Source organism: Scylla paramamosain, chromosome 40 (genome assembly GCF_035594125.1).
Source record: "Scylla paramamosain isolate STU-SP2022 chromosome 40, ASM3559412v1, whole genome shotgun sequence".
NCBI lineage: Eukaryota > Metazoa > Arthropoda > Malacostraca > Decapoda > Portunidae > Scylla > Scylla paramamosain.
Window position 1 is genome coordinate 6,676,919 of NC_087190.1, and position 20,317 is coordinate 6,697,235.

General features: G+C 43.9%; 2 protein-coding genes across 2 annotated transcripts; one reads left to right on the forward strand and one right to left on the reverse strand.

The window, feature by feature from the left end:
• The first annotated feature begins 4,487 nt into the window (after positions 1-4,487).
• Positions 4,488-5,956, forward strand: LOC135092573 (uncharacterized). The gene is made up of 4 exons (XM_063991188.1): positions 4,488-4,562; positions 4,716-5,005; positions 5,116-5,277; positions 5,413-5,956. The coding sequence occupies exons 1-4, from the start codon at positions 4,488-4,490 to the stop codon at positions 5,954-5,956; spliced, it is 1,071 nt and encodes a 356-aa protein (XP_063847258.1).
• An 8,781-nt stretch (positions 5,957-14,737) lies between these two features.
• Positions 14,738-15,202, reverse strand: LOC135092575 (zinc finger BED domain-containing protein 5-like). Its single transcript, XM_063991189.1, has one exon. The coding sequence runs from the start codon at positions 15,200-15,202 to the stop codon at positions 14,738-14,740; it is 465 nt and encodes a 154-aa protein (XP_063847259.1).
• Between the last annotated feature and the right edge of the window lie 5,115 nt (positions 15,203-20,317).

Here is a 20,317-nt window from a genome sequence, read left to right on the forward strand (position 1 = left end):
AGGAGGGTAGTTTGGAAATCAAAGCTTTGTGCCAGACTCTATCAAAAGCTTTTGATATGTCCAAGGCAACAGCAAAAGTTTCACCAAAATCTCTAAAAGAGGATGACCGAGACTCAGTAAGGAAAGCCAGAAGATCACCAGTAGAGCGGCCTTGACGGAACCCATACTGGCGATCAGATAGAAGGTTGTGAAGTGATAGATGTTTAAGAATCTTCCTGTTGAGGATAGATTCAAAAACTTTAGATAGGCAGGAAATTAAGGCAATAGGACGGTAGTTTGAGGGATTAGAACTTTCACCCTTTTTAGGAACAGGTTGAATGTAGGCAAACTTCCAGCAAGATGGAAAGGTAGATGTTGAAAGACAGAGCTGAAAGAGTTTGACTAGGCAAGGTGCAAGCACGGAGTCAAAGTTTCGGAGAACAATAGGAGGGACCCCATCAGGTCCATAAGGCTTCCTAGGGTTTAGGCCAGCGAGGGCATGGAAAACATCATTGCAAAGAATTTTAATAGGTGGCATGAAGTAGTCAGAGGGTGGAGGAGAGGGAGGAACAAGCCCAGAATCGTCCAAGGTAGTGTTTTTAGCAAAGATTTGAGCGAAGAGTTCAGCTTTAGAAATAGATGTGATAGCAGTGGTGCCATCTGGTTGAAAGAGAGGAGGGAAAGAAGAAGAAGCAAAGTTATTGTAAATATTTTTGGCTAGATGCCAGAAATCACGAGGGGAGTTAGATCTTGAAAAGTTTTGACATTTTCTGTTAATGAAGGAGTTTTTGGCTAGTTGGAGAACAGACTTGGCATGGTTCCGGGCAGAAATATAAAGTGCATGAGATTCTGGTGATGGAAGGCTTAAGTACCTTTTGTGGGCCACCTCTCTATCATGTATAACACGAGAACAAACTGTGTTAAACCAAGGTTTAGAAGGTTTAGGACGAGAAAAAGAGTGAGGAATGTACGGCTCCATGCCAGACACTATCACCTCTGTTATGTGCTCAGCACACAAAGACGGGTCTCTGACACGGAAGCAGTAGTCATTCCAAGGAAAGTCAGCAAAATACCTCCTCAGGTTCCCCAAACTAGCAGAGGCAAAACGCCAGAGGCACCTTCGCTTAGGAGGGATTGGAGTGATAGGACAAGATAAAGATATGAGATTATGATCGGAGGAGCCCAACGAAGAAGAAAGGGTGACAGCATAAGCAGAAGGATTAAAGGTCAGGAAAAGGTGAAGAATGTTGGGCGTATCTCCAAGACGGTCAGGAATACGAGTAAGGTGTTGCACCAATTCCTCTAGGTCATGGAGAATAGCAAAGTTGTAGGCTAGTTCACCAGGATGGTCAGTGAAGGGAGAGGAAAGCCAAAGCTGGTGGTGAACACTGAAGTCTCCAAGAATGGAGATCTCTGCAAAAGGGAAGAGGGTCAGAATGTGCTCCACTTTGGAAGTTAAGTAGTCAAAAAATTTTTTATAGTCAGAGGAGTTAGGTGAGAGGTATACAGCACAGATAAATTTAGTATGAGAGTGACTCTGTAGTCGTAGCCAGATGGTGGAAAACTGGGAGGATTCAAGAGCGTGGGCTCGAGAGCAGGTTAAGTCATTGCGCACATAAACGCAGCATCCAGCTTTGGATCGAAAATGAGGATAGAGAAAGTAGGAGGGAACAGAAAAGGGGCTACTGTCAGTTGCCTCAGACACCTGAGTTTCATTGAGGAAAAGAAGATGAGGTTTAGAAGAGGAGAGGTGGTGTTCTGCAGATTGAAAATTAGATCTTAGACCGCGAATGTTGCAGAAGTTAATGAAGAAAAAGTTGAGGGGCGGTGTCAAGACACTTATGGTCGTCGACAGAAAGGCAGTCCGACCTGGGAACATTTATGGTCCCCTCCCCAGATGGGGACTCCGAGGCTGGTGTAGGAGTCGCCATGATGATTTTAAATTTTTTGAGTGAAGGGTGTGTGTGTTATTAGGTGCTTGTAGTTTTGTGTGGAGGAAGAGTTGTCTTTAGAGGGCAGGCTGTGACTGCCCCCTTGTGTTATGAGACACAAAGGGAAACGTTCAGTGAGGTCACAGCTGAGTTTAATGATAAGTTCACAGCATCACCTGAACAGTGCCTTAGACCTCACTAGGAGTAATTATCGTTTTGGCAGGTGTTTACTGCCTCCTCTATGAAGCTTTACTGTTGTTAACTGTGCAGTAATTTCAACACCAGATTTTTTATACACTGCTTTACACGAGTCCCTCCTGAATAGTCTTAACCATGGAAATTCTTTTTCCCAGACTTCTCTGTACTTTTGTTAACGCCTTGCTTTATTCTTGTTTTTTTTTTTAATTGTGTTTTCACTATATTACGGCACTGCGTTTATCTGCCATTCTCTTTACTGTGAAATGTGCCAGATTATAAGAATTTAGCCAGATAGAACAACACCTGCAACTGAGCTGCCTCCTGTCTGAGACTCCCGATGAAGACTAATCAGGCCTTCCCGCAGTCCCCCGGCACCCCCCTCATAAACTAAATACAGGAACAGATCGTGTAGTGTTTCCTCCCCTCCCCCTCACTCCGTCTGCAGCCACTCCCACTAAATACACGAACTGATTGTATAGTGTCCCTCCCCTCACTCCCTCCCTCCTGCAGCTAAACACCAACCACCCACTCCACCCCTCCTCCCTCTTTCTCTCTTTCTCAAGAAGTATAGTTTCCTTCACAGAAGTGTGAACAAATGGGATGAACTCAGTGAAGACGTTGTGAATGCCGAAACTGTCCATGCTTTTAATACCAGACTGGATAGATAGACGGGATACTATGAGATTACTCCCCTCCTGTAAACCACAGCTAGGTAAATACAACCAGGTAAATAAATACACACATGAAAAAATGCTGCTAAGAGAAGAGGGAAATACCAGATACAGACAAGGCCACAGCAAAGACTAATAAAAGGAAGATGCTTGAGTGACATAAAGAAATAAAATTTCCCACAGAGAAATATATAAGTTTGGAACAAGCTCAGTGAGGAGGCAGTATTGGCAACGAGTGTGCACAACTTTGAGGAAAAGCTGGACATGTGTAGATATGGAGGCAGACCACACGAACGTAGCTCAAGCCTTGTAAATTACAACTAGGTAAACACACACACACATATAAAAAGAAAATCCATAATCACACATAGGATAACAACAACAAAGAAACAATAATACAACAGAAATAATTAAAAAACATCCCCTTTTAATGATTTGCATGGAACCACCACCACCACCACCACCAGCACCAGCACATACAGCAGGGGTTCTCAAAGTGGTCAATATCGATCCTCAGCGGTTGATGGGACCATCCAAGGGGTCAATGAATAATTAGGGGGTTGAAAGGGAGTCAATGAATAACAGAGGGGGTCAAAAGGGGGTCAATGAATAACCAGGGGTTTGAAGGGGGTCAATGAATAACCAAGGGATCGATGAATATTTACTGCTGGGGTTTAAGGGACCGTTGAAACCTCTGATTAGAAATTCTCAAAAATAATTTGCAAAAATCTGAAGAATACCAGGCATAATTATTACTATTATTTTTAATTATAATAATTTCTTGAATTCAAACAATAGGTCAAATTGTCAGTGAATCTTCAGAAATTTCAGCAGTGCTGGCAACACTATCTTCAACCAATCCCTCCCCCTCATTGTGTCTCGCAGCTCTCCGGTCTGTACTAGGGTCTGTACACAATGCATTCTTGTCTCTGTCCCGTACTGAGCCAGTGAACGTATCCCACCACCCCACCCCACCCCGCCTATGTCTCTCTCGCTGTCTCGCACACATTAGTTCAGCGCACGCTCAGCTCTCGTAAGTGTGGTCCGCGAACTGATTATTGTGACGCATTGAAAACTGTGCGTAACAAGCACAATGGCTGTCGTTGCTGCTAAGAAGAAATGCCGTCAGTGTTCTCAGAAATATTTGAAATATGGATTCATTACTTCATTAACCAATGACACCATGCCATTGTGTCACTTGTGTGAAAAGACTTTCAGTAATAATGCCATGAAGCCTGCAAAGATGAAGCACCACCTTGAAACGGTTCACTGTGATAAGAAAAACAAAGACCTTGACTATTTCAAGACACTGAAAGAAAACTCAAAAGTCGATCAAATATCAAGACTCTTTTCAAAGCACCCGTCAGTGGTGATACTGAAGGAGGTTTAAGAGCTTCATATAACATCTCCCTCATGAAAGCAAAGAAAGGAAAGGCACACACTATTGGTGAGGGTATCATAATCCCAGCTATTAAAGAAGTTATAGAAAGTGTTATGAAGAAAAATTCTCACTCTGTTCTTAAAGATTTGCCATTAAGTAACAGTACAGTGCAAAGAAGAATTGATGAAGTGAGTGACTGTGAATGGCTGGGAATGGATGGGAGAGGAGTGGCTGTGAATGGCTGGAAAAGGAGTGGCTGTGAATGGCTGGGAAAGGAGTAGCTGGGAATAGCTGGGAGAGGAGTGGCTTGGAAAGGGATGGCTAGGAATGGCTGGGCGAGGAGTGGCTGGCAATGGCAGGGAGAGGCTGGGATGGGAGTGGCTAGGAATGGTTGGGGGAAAAGTGACTGTGAATGGCAGGGAAAGGAGTGGCTGGGAATGGCTAGAAGAGGAGAGGCTAAAAATGGCTGCGAGAAGAGTGACTGGAAGTGGCTGGGAGAGGAGCAATTCCTCTCCAAGACATTCGTATAACCACTCCTCTCCTACCCATTCCTAGCCACTCCACTCCCAGTCACTCCCAACCATTCCATTCACAACCAATCCTCCCCCAGCCATTCCCAGACACAGCCCTCCCAGCCATTACCAGCCATTCCTCTCTCAACCATTACCAGTTACTCCTCTCCCAGTCAATTCCAGACACTCCCCTAACAGCCATTCCCAGCCACTCCTCTCCCAGCCATTCCTAACCAATGCCCTCACAGTCTCTCCCATCCCCATCTCCCCCAGCCATTTCCACCCACTGCCCTCCCTGCCTCTCAAAGCCACTCCTACCCCGGACACACAAAGGTGATCCTGCCCATCAATTTTCAACCACACCCCTCCCAGCCTCTCCCAGCCATACAAAGCCATTCACAGCCACTTCTCTCCCAGCCTCTTCTCCCCCCACCCATTTCCAGGCTCTCCCAGCCATTCCCAGCCTCTCCTAGCCACTCCCAGCTTCTTTCCCAGCTATTCCCAGCCATTCCCTTCTCAGCCATTCCCAGCCACTCCAGATTCAGCTATTCCCAGTCACTCCTCTCCCAGACATTCCCAGCCACACCTCTTTCAGCTATTCCCAGGTACTAATCTCCCAGCCATTTTCAGCCCCTCCTTTCCCAGCCATTCCTCGCCACTCCTTTCCCAGTCATTCCGAGCCACTCTTCTCCCAACTATTTCCAGCCATTCACACCCACTCCTCTCCCGGTCTATCCCAGCTACTTCTCCCCCAGCCATTTTCAGCTAGTCCCCTCCCAGCCTCTCCTCCCCCAGCCATCCCCAGCCGCTCCATTCCCAGCCACTCCTCCCACAGCCATTCCCAGCCTCTCCCAGTCGCTCCTCTCCCAGCCATTCCTTGTTACTCCTCTTCCAGCCAATGCCAGCCATTCCTCTCACAGCCATTCACAGCCACTCCTCTCCCAGCCATTGCTAACCACTCCTCTCCCAGACACTTCTACTCCAGCCATTCCCAGCCACTCCCCTCCCTGCCCCTCCCAGCCATTCTTCCCCCAACCATTCCCAGCCTCTCTTAGCCACTCCTCTCCCAACCATTCCCAGCCACTCCTTTCCCAGCCATTCATAGCCAATCCCAGCCACTACTTTCCCAGCCATTCCCAGTTACATATCTCCCCGGCAGTCCTCTCCCATGCAGTCATTCCCAGCAACACATCTCCCAGCCTCTTCGAGCCAATCCCAGCCATTCCCAGCCACTCCTCTCCCAGCCATTCCTCTCCCAGCTATTGCCAGCCATCCCTCTACTAGCCATTCCTCTTTCAGCTATTCGCTGTTACACCTGTCCCAGCTATTCCCAGCATTCCTAGCTGCTCCTCCTCCAGCCATTCCCAGACTCTGCTCCCTCAGCCATTCCCAGCCACTCCTCTCCCAGTCGTTCCCAGCCATTCACAGCCACTCGTCTCAAATCCATTTCCAGCCACTTCTCTCAGAGCCATTCACAGCCATTCCTCTCCCAGTCATTTCCACCCACTCCTCCCACAGCTAGACCCCTCCTAGCCTCTCCCAGCCAATGCCAACCAATACTCTCCCAGCCATTTCCAGCCATTTCTCTCCCAGCCATTCCCAGCCATTCTCCACTCTCCCAGCCACTCCCCTTCCAGCTAATCCTCTCCTAGCCATTCCCAGCAATTCCCAATTACTCCCCTCCCAGCCATTCCCAGCCACTCCTCTCCCAGCCATTCCCAGCCGCTACTCTCCCAGCCACTCCTCTCTCAGCTATTCCCAGCCACTCCTCTCCCAGCTACCCCTCTCCTAGCCATTCCTCTCCCAGCCATTACTAGCTAACCTTCTCCTAGCCACTCCTCTTCCAGTCATTCCCAGCCACTCCTCTCTCAGCTATTCCCAGCCACTCCTCTCCCAGCCATTCACAGACACTTCTATCCCAACCATTCTTAGCCACTCGCAGCTACTCCTCTCCCTGCCATTCCCAGCCACCCTTCTCTTAGCCACTCCTCTCTCAGCCATTCCCGGCCACTCTTCTTTCAACCATTCCCAGTTACTCCTCTCCCAGCCATTCTCAGCCTCTCCTCTCATAGCCATTGATAAACACTCCTCGCCCAGTCTCTCCCAGCCACTCCTCCCCCAGCCATTCCAGCCTCTCCCAGCCAATCCCTGCCACTCCTCTCCCAGTTTCTCCCAGGCACTCCAGCTTCTCCCAGCCGAACCCAACCATTCCTCTCTCAATCTCTTCCAGCCATTCCAAGCTACACCCCTCCCAGCCACTCCTCTCGCGGCCATTTTCAGCCGCTCCTATCCCAGCCATTCCCAGCTACTCCTCTCCTAGACACTTCTCTCCCAGCTATTCCCAGCCACTCTTCTCACAGCCACTTCTCTCCTAGCTACTCCTCTCCCACCCATTCCCAGCCAATCCCAGCCACTTCTCTCCCAGCAGTTCCCAGTCATTCCTCTCCCAGCCATTCCCAGCCACTCCTCTCTTAACCATTCTCAGCCATTCATAACCACTCCTCTCCCAGCCTCTCCCAGCCACCTCTCCCCCAGCCATTCCTAGCCCATCTTCTCCTTCTCCCAGCCATTCCCAATTACTCCTCTCCCAGCCGTTCCCAGCCTCTCCTCTCCTAGCCAATCCCAGACAGTCCTCTGCATTCCAATCCCAGCCTCTCCTCTCCCATCGAATCCCAGCCACTCCTATCCTATTCTATGGTAACCTTTCCTACTCCTAACCTACTTGAGTGAGTCCGTTTGGTGATCTTTGTAGTTTACAGGGTGGGACAACGGGTGGGGATGGCAGTTCCCCCCTGGGCAGCTCCTTCACCATACTGTGTGTTTTGTACCCACGCTTCCCTCACGCAATCTTAAAGTTCATCACGAGCACCCAACACATTTGTTGGTAAACTTGGTCTACTTCCGCATCTTCTGGTTACGTTAATTCATATTAAACATTTATCATAATATAATATATATTATTTTTTTATGGCGTCCAATAATATTTATTAATATTATATTAAGTATATTCTTAGCAGATAATTTCATTTATTTATTTATTTATTTATTTTTTTTTTTAAGTTCTTAAGAGGGATTTGAACGCTTGCGTCCAACACTCAAGGTCCTCCAGACCGTCACTCTGTCCACTGGGCCATGGGAACCTAAACACACCTCAGGGTAAAGAAGATATATTTGAACACAGTATTTCCCTCCCTGTGTTCATGCCGTACCAAAAGTTCAATAAGAATAACTCCTGTCGATTTTAATGTAAACATTTACATTCACAACGATAATAAGATAAAATTAAGTATTGTGGACTGTTGTGGGAGTAGCAATCATGGCGTGCAAACAGCAGTAGATGAGATTAAAGAGCTTGTGTGTGGAGCCGCCTGTGGGAACCCTCCCCTGTGTTGCGTGGTGACTGGCACACGTGCTTCACCACTACCACCACCACCACAACACACCACTACACCCTTAAAGCACTCGCTTGTTATTCACGCAGGATTTACCTACCAGCAGAAAGAAAGCTTCCGGCGGGGAGGGAGGGCGGCGGGGGAGGCGTTAAAGAGGAGGGGGTAGGGGGACCAGGGGAGGCCGAGGACGTGTGTGTGCTTTCATTTTTTTTTTTTTTCACACGTCAAACAAATATCGTTGTAAGTCACCGCCCAGCAAACCACCCCTTACAAATTCACCATCCTAGCGACAGTCTATGTGTGTGTGTGTGTGTGTGTGTGTGTGTGTACGACAGCGGGCATTGATAATATAAATCATTATAAATACAGCGGCAGTCTGTGGCAACCTCACTCATCCCTGCCGTTCTCCTCTTTCTCCTTCCTTTTGTCGCTTTTCATTCTATCTCTCCCTCCTGTACATATCTGAAGAGAGAGAGAGAGAGAGAGAGAGAGAGAGAGAGAGAGAGAGAGAGAGAGAGAGAGAGAGAAAAAAAAAAATTTCGTTCAGTTTGTGTCCATTCTAAGTATTATTGTTATTCTTATTAATATCATAACTACTAAAATAATAAATGTAAGAAGAATAATAATCATTATCATAAAGTGCATTGTTCTTTTTTATACCTGCAATACAATCAAGATCCAGCGAGTCTGGTTGGATCTTGCCTACAATAATTCATCAAACACACACACGCCCTCGGCCGCCCCTGGCCCCCCTACTCCCTTCTCTTTAACTCTTTCCCCGCCACATCTTCCTCCCGGTCAGAAGCTTTCACCCTGCCGATAATTAAATCTCATGTGTAGAACAAGTGAGTGGTGGAAGGGCATTCAGCTGCCAAGAGACTGTCACCAACTTTTTTTTTAGGTGACTGTACGAGCTGGCAAGACTCGCTCCTGCGGCGCATTCAGCAGTCATTAGTTCCACCTTGACATAGTGGTGGTGTACCTCGCCCGTATCAGCACCTAGCTCTGTGTGCAGCGCGGGGAAAGGTTGAAGACCGCTGGGATAAAACAAGACGCAAGGTAAACTTCATTAAGATATGATAACCAGGATCATAAGTTTTTTTCTTTTATTTTCTTTCACATTTCAAACTATAAAAGTCTCATTCACGAAAAACTGCTCTTCACAAAGGACTGTATTCTGAAACACTTCCGCTCCGCACCTCCACTACTTTCAAAAGACTCGAGGCAGATGAAGGCACACTGGTTTTTGAGTGTTTATACAGTGCTAGTGACAGATTAACAAGATTTCTACATTATTATTAAGAGAAACAGTCTTGAGAAACCGGCTAATCATCTCTGTGGCCTTTAAAAATAGTCATGATGAGAGAGTAGAGTGTTTCTGAATATGGGCGTATTTGGTAAGTTACACGGGTTTTTAAAGATGTAGTTATGGTTCTAGTGATAGATTAACAAGATTTCTACATTATCATTAAGAGAACCCGGCTAATTATTTATGTGGCTTTTAAAAATAGTTGTGTTGAGAGAGCTGAATGCGGGCCAGACACGCACAGCTTAACTACAGCGAGTCAGGAAGGAAAACAAGCTTAAAACCACGAAACAGCTGGGGAAACAAGCACCACGCCCCAAATGTCTCAAAGTAAAGACAGACACATCAGGATTCACGAAAGGAAACTGCATTTCACACAGCCACGGACAGGCAAAGTTAACAAAACTGAGATAGGAAGTAAAACAAGCTTAAAATCATGAAACAGCTGAGGACACAAGCACCACGCCCCAAATGCCTCATGGTAAAGGCAACATTCTCCATTGATAGGCAGAAAAACCGCTCTTCAGGCAGACACGCACCTCTAAATTTAAACAAACTCAGGAAAGAAAACAAGCTTGAAAAAAAAAAAAAATGACAGTGAGGAACATAAGCACCACACCTTAAATACTTCAAAATAAATTGAACATTCTCAACTGAGAGACAGAAAAAATAAATAAATAAATAAATAAATAAATAAAAAAAATAATAATAAAAAAAACCCTGCTCTTTACAGACACGTACAGGTAAACTTAACTAAGGCGAGTCAGAAAGTAAAACAAGCTTAAAGAATCATATAACAGAGCCGGGGACAGAAGCACCTCACCCAAAATGCTTCAAGACAAAGGCAACATTCTCCCTTGATAGACAAACAGCCTCGTCCCAACGATTCATCTAAGGATCTGTTTGTGACGCTAAATTCTCCATAGCTTTGAGTACTCCCTTCAGGACCCGCATGAGACTGGAAAAACTATCCCTCTCCATCTCTGGAACATCTTGGAGAGACGGAAGAACCATATAAACAGCCTGGAGTAAGCGGTAGCAAGTCCACACCACCACAGGCACCGCGTTGAGTTCTTTTTTAAGTCTCCCTTCGTCTAGACCTCATTTTTTTCTTTTCTCTAAACTGCGTGTGTTTGAAGGAGAGACTATCCTGTGTGTTCCTGAAGCTGGCGTTGATGTTAGTGGTTATTCTTTTCAATACTGAGACCACTTCCAGTTCAGATTTGGGTCGGTGAAGGACTTGGAAGGTTATATTTTGGATTTTTGCTATCAATTCCGTGGTTTTTGTTAATGGGAGGGTGGTGTGCGTGCGTGAAAGAGGTGGGTAATTTAGATTTTCTCTTATTTTGGGTTTATCTTCATCGTTTTCGGTCCTTTCACTTCCTTCATTTCCACTCCATTGTCACTATTCACCTATTGATCAGTTCTTCCTTTATTCCCCTTCCTATCTCCCACCTCCACGTCACTCTTGCCTTTCACCTCTTCCGCTCTCTCACACAGTCTATCCATCTCTTCCACCAACACCTCCACCTGTTTCTCCTACTCCACATAATCCATCTCGCTTCTCTCCACTCTCTTCCACTCCTTCCACCCGCCCAGGAGGGAGGTGGAAGAGAGGAGGGCCTCGTGGAGGAGAGAAGTAGGGTGGTAGTGACTCCTGTATCCACTTATCCACCTTCTAAGAACCTGTAATGCATTTTCTGTCTCCTGCGATAGGCGAGTGGATGAGAGAAGAGGTGGATGAGGAAGAATAGGATGTTTTATACTTTCCATACCCTTATTGGAACTCTCAAACGCTATCTTCTTTTTGTGTTTATCGTCCTTTATTTCTGCCTCTTCTGTTTCATCAGCATCGTCTTTTCTTGTTCCTATTTGGGATTGACATATGATTATGACGATGATAATAATAATAGTAATAATAATAATAGTAGTAGTAGTAATCCAGTGCCCAGTGCCTGCAGGAGGGGGTGAAGGTGGTGCTGATCAGAAAGGGATCAAGGAGTAACTGCAGAAGGAGGTGGTGTAGGTGGTGGTGGTGGTGTATAAAGGAAGAGATGAAGGGTAACTGCAGGAGGTAGTGACTGGAAAGGGATGGTGTGTTCTGGTGACATCAAGAAACACAGCTGCCCACACTGAACTACAGACATCTGGAATGACTTAAGTGAAGATGTGCTTATGATGTTGTGCTAATTTGCTGCCAGATGACAATACTCCGTAAGTGCAAAATAGTGAAATGAAAGCTTTAAAACATACTCCAGAGCTAGGTGAAGACAACCAGGCAAACACAAAACAGGCAAACACAAAACAGGCAGACACAACCAGGCAGACACAACCAGGCAAATACAGCAAGGCAAACACAGCAAGGCAAACACAGCAAGGCAAACACAACCAGGCAAACACAACCAGGCAAGCACAACTAGGGTCATTCTACCATTACGGTCGTTTCGCTCGGAGGTAACTTACGGGTGTACTCTTACCTCTTATCTATATCTCTACGTTCTGTTGCTGCTGTGGTAGACTGTCACCGTTCTTCTCCTAAATCTATTAACAGTGGTGTTCCTCAAGGTTCTGTCTTGTCACCCACTCTCTTCTTATTATTCATTAATGATCTTCTAAACCAAACTTCTTGTCCTATCCACTCCTATGCTGATGATACCACCCTGCACTTTTCCACGTCTTTTCATAGACGTCCAACCCTTCAGGAGGTAAACATATCACGCAGGGAAACCACAGAACGCCTGACTTCTGATCTTTCTAAAATTTCTGATTGGGGCAGAGCAAACTTGGTATTGTTCAATGCCTCAAAAACTCAATTCCTCCATCTATCAACTCGACACAATCTTCCAGACAACTATCCCCTCTTCTTCAATGACACTCAACTGTCCCCCTCTTCTACACTGAACATCCTCGGTCTGTCCTTTACTTATAATCTGAACTGGAAACTTCACATCTCATCTCTAGCTAAAACAGCTTCTATGAAGTTAGGTGTTCTGAGACGTCTCCGCCAGTTTTTCTCACCCCCCCAGCTGCTAACTCTGTACAAGGGCCTTATCCGTCCATGTATGGAGTATGCTTCACATGTCTGGGGGGGTTCCACTCATACTGCTCTTCTAGACAGGGTGGAATCAAAAGCTTTTCGTCTCATCAACTCCTCTCCTCTAACTGACTGTCTTCAGCCCCTCTCTCACCGCCGCAATGTTGCATATCTAGCTGTCTTCTACCGCTATTTACATGCCAACTGCTGTAATGTTGCATCTTTAGCTGTCTTCTACCACTATTTTCATGCTAACTACTCTTCTGATCTTACTAACTACATGCCTCCCTTCCTCCCGCGGCCTCGCTGCAAGAAACTCTTCTTTCTCTCATCCCTGTTTTGTCCACCTCTAATGCAAGAGTTAACCAGCATTCTCAATTATTCATCCCTTTCTCTGGTAAACTCTGGAACTCCCTGCCTGCTTCTGTATTTTCACCTTCCCATGACTTGAATTCTGTTCTTTGGAAGCTTGATATTATCATCTTTAAGAGGAAGGGTTAACTCATAATGCCCATCCTTCAGCAAATGTACTCCTTCTTCCATCTTACTCACAAACCTTTTATCTTCATATGATAATGGAGTGTCACCTGACTTTCCATCACCGAAGTCAAATTCAAACATATCCCTCACATGAGAAGGATTAATCTATTCTGGTTTTAGTTGGAACCACTAAGAAATTAATGCTCTTTTCTTCATTAATTTCTACTTCTTGTGTCACTGTTCTGCAGACTACCATTGTATCCTCCACTGGACTTGCATAAGGAGAGATTCTATCAATGATCCCCCAACCTAGCTCTGTTCTACATGCATAGGGATGCTTCTTACTATCACCTGCTATTTGCTCTTCTGCCATAATGGCTTCTGCACAATCAAGAACAATGAGGAGTCCTATGTCAACATTTGGGTCATATTTCATTAGTTTGTCAGAGATCGCCTTCAAGTGGGGCCAGTTACAAGCAGTCTTGGGCCTTGGCATCTGACTTTATCTAGCTGAAATGTTTTCTGTTGAATATGCTGAAGGGATTGATATTTCCACTTCTTCATTATAACCTCTCACTTTAAGTCCATGAACTTTGATAGAATCAGTGATTTGTTTTTCACTTATTGTGTGAATGTTAAGTGACATTGGTGGGCTGCTGACTTCCAATTTATCCAGAGTACTTTCCTTGATGAATGATGCATCAGACTGCTTATCCAGCAGTCCATGCAGTACTGGAATAGCTGGGAGAGAAGCTGGGAGTGGCTAAGAGAGGCTGGGAATGGCTGGGAGAGCCTGGTAATGGGTGGGGGAGAAGAGGCTGGGAGAGAAGTGGCTGTGAATGGCTTTGTATGGCTGGGAGAGGCTGGGAGGGGTGTGGTTGAAAATTGATGGGGAGGATCACCTTTGTGTGTCCGGGGTAGGAGTGGCTTTGAGAGGCAGGGAGGGCAGTGGGTGGAAATGGCTGGGGGAGATGGGGATGGGAGAGACTGTGAGGGCATTGGTTAGGAATGGCTGGGAGAGGAGTTGCTGGGAATGGCTGTTAGGGGAGTGTCTGGAATTGGCTGCGAAAGGAGTATCTGGTAATGGTTGGGAGAGGAATGGTTGGTAACGGCTGGGAGGACAGTGTCTGGGAATGGCTGGCGGAGGAGTGGCTGGGAGAGAAGTGGCTGGGAAAGGAATGGCTGGGAATGACTGGGGGATGAGTAGCTGGGAATGACTGGGGGATTAGTGGCTGGGAGAGAAGTGGCTGGGAAAGGAGTGGCTGGGAATGACTAGGGAAGGAGTTGCTTGGAATGGCTGAGGGAGAAGTAGCTGGGAGAGACTGGGAGAGGAGTGGCTGGGAATGCCTGGGAGAGAAGTGGCTTGGAATTGCTGGGAGAAGAGAGGCTAGGAATGGCTAGGAGAGGAGAGGAGAGGAGTGGCTGTGAATTGCTTGGAGAAAAGAGGCTAGGAATCCTGGGAGAGGAGTGGCTGGGAATGACTGGGAGAGGAGTGGCTAGGAATGGGTGGGAGAGGAATGGTTATAGGAATGGCTTGGAGAGGAATGGCTCCTCTCCCAGCCATTTCCAGTCACTCTTCTCACAGCCATTTTTAGCCTCTCCTCTTCCAGCAATTCCCAGCCACTCCTTTCTCTGCCATTCACAGTCACTTCTCTCCCATCCATTTCCAGCCTCTCCCAGCCATTGCCAGCCACTCCTCCTCCTGCCATTACTAGCCACTCCTCTCTAACCCACTCCTTTCCCAGCTATTCTCAGCAACTCCTTTCCCATCTATTCCCAACCACTCCTTTTCCAGCCATTCACAGCCACTCCTCTCCCATCCATTCCCAGCCATTCAACAGTCACTCACTTCATCAATTCTTCTTAATTCTACTCAATGGCAAATCTTTAAGAACAGAGTGAAAATCTTTCTTCATAACACTTTCTATAACTTCTTTAATGGCTGGGATTATGATACCCTCACCAATAGTGTGTACCTTTCCTTTCTTTGCTTTCATGAGGGAGATGTTATATGAAGCTCTTAAACCTCCTTCAGTATCACCACTGACGGGTGCTTTGAAAAGAGTCTTGATATTTGATCGACTTTTGAGTTTTTCTTTCAGTGTCTTGAAATAGTCAAGGTCTTTGTTTTTCTTATCACAGTGAACCGTTTCAAGGTGGTGCTTCATCTTTGCAGGCTTCATGGCATCATTACTGAAAGTCTTTTCACACAAGTGACACAATGGCATGGTGTCATTGGTTAATGAAGTAATGAATCCATATTTCAAATATTTCTGAGAACACTGACGCCATTTCTTCTTAGCAGCAACGACAGCCATTGTGCTTGTTACGCACAGTTTTCAATGCGTCACAATAATCAGTTCACGGACCACACTTACGGGAGCTGAGCGTGCGCTGAACTAATGTGTGCGAGACAGAGAGAGAGACGTAGGCGGAGTGGGGTGGGGTGGGGTGGGGTAGGGATACGTTCACTGGCTCAGTACGAGACAGAGACAAGAATGCATTATGTACAGACCCTTGTACAGACCGGAGAGATGCGAGACACAATGAGGGGGAGGGATTGGTTGAAGGTAGTGTTGCCAGCACTGCTGAAATTTCTGAAGATTCACTGACAATTTGACCTATTGTTTGAATTCAAGAAATTATTATAATTAAAAATAATAGTGATAATTATGTCTGGTAATAGATTTTTGCAAATTATTTTTGAGAATTTCTAATCAGAGGTTTCAACGGTCCCTTAGACCCCAGCAGTAAATATTCATCGATCCCTTGGTTATTCATTGACCTCTTTTTGACCCCCTAATTATTCATTGACCCCATTTTGACCCACTGATTATTCATTGACCCTCTCCAAACCCCCTGGTTATTCATTGACCCCCTTTTGACCCCCTTGGTTATTCGTTGACCCCCTTTCAATCCCCTAATTATTCATTGACCCCTTGGATGGTCCCATCAACCCCTGAGGATCGATATTGACCACTTTGAGAACCCCTGCTGTATGTGCTGGTGCTGGTGGTGGTGGTGGTGGTTCCCTGCAAATCATTAAAAGGGGATGGTTTTTTTACTTATTTCTGTTGTTTTATTGTTTCTTTGTTGTTGTTATCCTATGTGTGATTATGGATTTTCTTTATATATGTGTGTGTGTGTGTGTGTGTGTGTGCGTGTGTGTGTGTGTGTGTGTGTGTGTGTGTGTAGATGGCTCTCCTACAGTGCTGTCATCAAGAGGATGCTGGAACAATGGGGTGCTCTGCAGCTCTTTTTCACAGACTTACACAATCAGCAGAGTAAGAGCTATTCACACGCACTAAAGAATGCTTATGAACTATTGCATAGTCCTTTTGTTAGACTATATTATTGCTTCTTTGAATCAGTGTTGCCCAGATTCACCCACTTTAACCTTCATTTTCAAAGTGAAAGAGTTGTGAAAAATGCACGTCATAGTCAAGTTTGTAGTCTGTACAAGGATATACTGTTGACGTTCATGAAGAGAGACAGTGTGATGAAGCAACCGCTCGGTAATAATGAACCAAGAAATGAGCGTGAATGGAATATGCTGAAACAGGTGTACTTAGGAGCTTCGGTGCCTGAAAGAGTAACGAGTACTCTTGATCTGTATAAGGATAGAGACGAAATGACTGAATTCCAGAAGAGATACAGATCTTTCCTTGTCACAGCTGCAGAACAGATCAAGAAGAGACTTGATTTTGAGGACCCAGTTCTCTCAATACTGTCTATCTTGGAGCCAGCCTACGTCCTGGGTAAGAAAGAAGTAAACGAATCTAGTCTGGTTACTTAGGCAGTTCATCTTCCACACATAATTGGTGGAGATGATGCCACACTGCAGCAACTGGATGACGAATGGAGGAAGGTTGAGTTTGAAGATCTCCCAGAAAACATCATGAGTGGGGGGAAGGAAATGGAAAAATAAAAGATAAAGCTCCTGATTTGTTTTGGGGTGAGATAAGGCTGATTCTGGATAGTGAGGGATGCTCTAAGTGCAAGTGTGTGTCTGCCTTTGCGCTAGCATGCCTTTCATTGCCCCATGTAAATGCAGATTGGAAAAGATGTTTTTGGGACATAAACAGAATGAGAACTGAAGACAGAAACAAACTCAAAACAGAATCAGTAAGAGACATTTTTTTAGCAAAACAATCTGTAACAAGCAAAGGAAACCGTAACTGGACCTCATCCCAGCCATCCAGGAGCATGATAAGGAGCATCACTTCCCAAGGGCTATATCCAACTGGTGTAGAAAGTGACCCAAACTCTCCAAAAATCCACGGTGACTCAGCCATTCACCTACAAAATGGTGAGTATATGATAGCGTCTCGTAACATGCAATGCTTCTCAGAACTTATATCAAATGCCTAACAAAAAACTTTTTGGTGTCTAGTGTTTCAATGGTATATTTTGTGATATTTTGCAGAACTGACAAAAAAATAGGTGAATCTTGGTGTATGATAATCTAGCACAAAATACGATAATTTTTATGGGTGTGTACGATAATTTCGGGACAAATCTGGGAACACTGGTCATTCACGGCCAAGTTGCGCTCAGACAAAGATGAGCAGGAAGGTAACCGAGGTAAATACTTTAATTTTGTAGTAAAAATTGATTGTCATATTGCCAAGTTGATTGCATGTATTGTTAATGAATACTGTAATATGTTGAAAATTTCATATCAGTACATAATGTTATTTTATAGGAAATTTAGACTAAGAACTTGTTCGCATTTGTTACAGTCATGCCTACCTCATCAATAAATGTTAGAGAGAGAGAGAGAGAGAGAGAGAGAGAGAGAGAGAGAGAGAGAGAGAGAGAGAGAGAGAGAGAGAGAGAGAGAGAGCTGCAGCTGCCTTTCCTCGACCCTATGATGATGTGTGTGATCAGTAAAATTGATTACCTAAGAGCTAATGAAGACCTGCTGGTGTAGCTACAAAGATTAGACAAATACAAGAAATTAGACAAATTAAAATATTAGACAAATAAACATTGAAACTTATGTAGAATCTAGAACTTCTAGTAATATTGATAGACTCGCCTACTTAAACAAGTATACAACTGGTGAAGCAAAGGATGCTATTAAAATGTTAATGTACCTTAACTGATGCTGACTATGGGCAGGCAAAGAAAACTTTTAGGGAGAGATTTGGAAACAAAAGTATCATAGCTGATGCTTACACAAGAAAGTTAATGAATTGGCCACCAGTCTCTAAGCATAATGGTCTGGCCTTAACAGTATTCTTGGATTTTTTAAAGTGCTGTCTAGCTGCAATAAAACACTCTTCTCACTTGTAATTTCTGGACGACCCTAGGGAGCAGAGAAAGGTACTAACAAAACTCCCTGATCATATGGTTTATGACTGGAGAAAACAAGTGATGACATATCTCGACACTAACAGTAACAGCAGCACTCCTAGTAGTGATGATGAGTTTTGGTACTTCACACGCTTAAAATCAATGAAATATTACTTTTCTAATAATGTCGTTTAATTTTAATATATAGGATGGTTTTCATGCATTTTGACGTTTTGGTACCTAACAAGCTTAAAAAGGGTCAAATTACATTGGTCGTGTTTCTTCATACCTTACAAGGTACCTAACAAGATAAACAAAACAAAATGAAAATACACGTTTTTTATAATGTTCTGTTACTCCAGTTAGAGTGCTATTCACGCGTTTTAACGTTTTAGCTCAAAACACACACCTTTCTGGTAATATCGTTTCTTTCCCCCCAAATAACGTACTTTACGTGGATTTTGGTGTTTTGGTACCTCTCACGGTCAAAAACATTCAAATTACATTATTTTGGTAATGTTATTATGAATCTTTATATAGGGTTTTTTGCAAGTATTTCTGCGTGTTGGTACGTAAAAATCCAGGACATAACATGGCGAAAAAAAAAACTTTCAAAATAAATGTTTTTGGTAAGATTGTTCGTTTTCTCCATATCAGGTGCTATTCACACGTTTTAGTTTTTTTTGTATCTAAGAAGCTCAAGAAAACTTTTAATACACGTTTCTGGTTATATCGTTTCGTTTCTCCATATAGGGTAATTTCCATGCATTTCGACGTTTTGGTATCTCACTCCGTAAAAAAAAAAAAAAAAAACAATGAAATTAAACGTTTTGGTATGGTTATTATGTTTCTTAATATAGGTCGTTTTGTATGCATTTTATTGGTTTTCGTATATAGAAGAACAAATGACACGTGTTTGGCACTGTTATTTTGTTTTCCAATATATGGTGTTTCCCATGTTTTCAGCGTCTTTGTGCATAAAACACTCAAAAACACAAAAAAAAACACGATTCTATTAATGTCGTTTCATTTCCTTATATTTGATAGTTTGCGTGCATTTGTTGCTTTTTGGTACCTAACAATCTTAATAACAGACAAAATTACACGTTTCTGGTCATGCTCTTCTGTTTCTTCATAAAGGTGCTTTGCATGCTTTTTGACGTTTTGGAATCTACCAAGGTGAAAAATACTTACTATACACATTCATCGTAATGTTCTGTTTCTCCATAATGAGTGCTATTATAACGTTTTAGCGTTTTGGTAGCTAAGAAGCTCAAAAACACTTACAAAGTACGTTTCTGGTAAAAATCTCTTCGTTTCTTCATATAGGGTATTTTGTATGAATTTTGGTGTTTGGGTTCCTCACACTCAAATTATATGTTTTTGGGAATATTATTCATTTCTTCATATACGCTGTTTTTCATGTATTTTCTTTTTTTTTTCGTATTGGCACATGAGTCTGAATTCCCTCTATAAGGTGGCTTCCATGGAATTTGGCGTTTTAGCTTAAAAACAATCATAATACAATTTTTGGTGATGTTGAGTTATTTCATAATGAGGGATTTCATGAATTTTTGCGTTTGGTACCTAAAAAGGTAAAAAAAACACTCAAAATAACGTTTTCGTTATTTACACGTGCTATTTACACGTTTTAGCGGTACCTAAAATCCTGGAAAACATTCCTAACACCAGTTTATGGTAATATCGTTTTGTTTCCCCATATAGGGTATTTTGCATGCATTTTTGCGTTTTGGTTCCTTACATCGTCATAAACACTCAAATTACACCTTATTGGTAATGTTGTTTCTTTATATAGTGTGTTTTGCATACTTTTTAGCGTTTTTATACGAATCTCAAAAACCCTCAAAAGAAATGTGTTTGGTAATGTTATTTTGTCTTCGTTTCCAAATTTGCAAGCATTTTGACGTGTTGGTACCTAATAAACTTAAAAACAGTAAAATTACACTTTTTTTTGGTCATGCTCTATTTTTTTGTATAGGGTGCTTGACATACATTTTGGCATTTCGATATATGGTGAAAACACTAAAAATACACGTTTTTGGCAAAGTTGTTCTGTTTCTTAATATAGAGTGCTACACGCACATTTTAGTGTCTTGGTACCTAACAATCTCAAA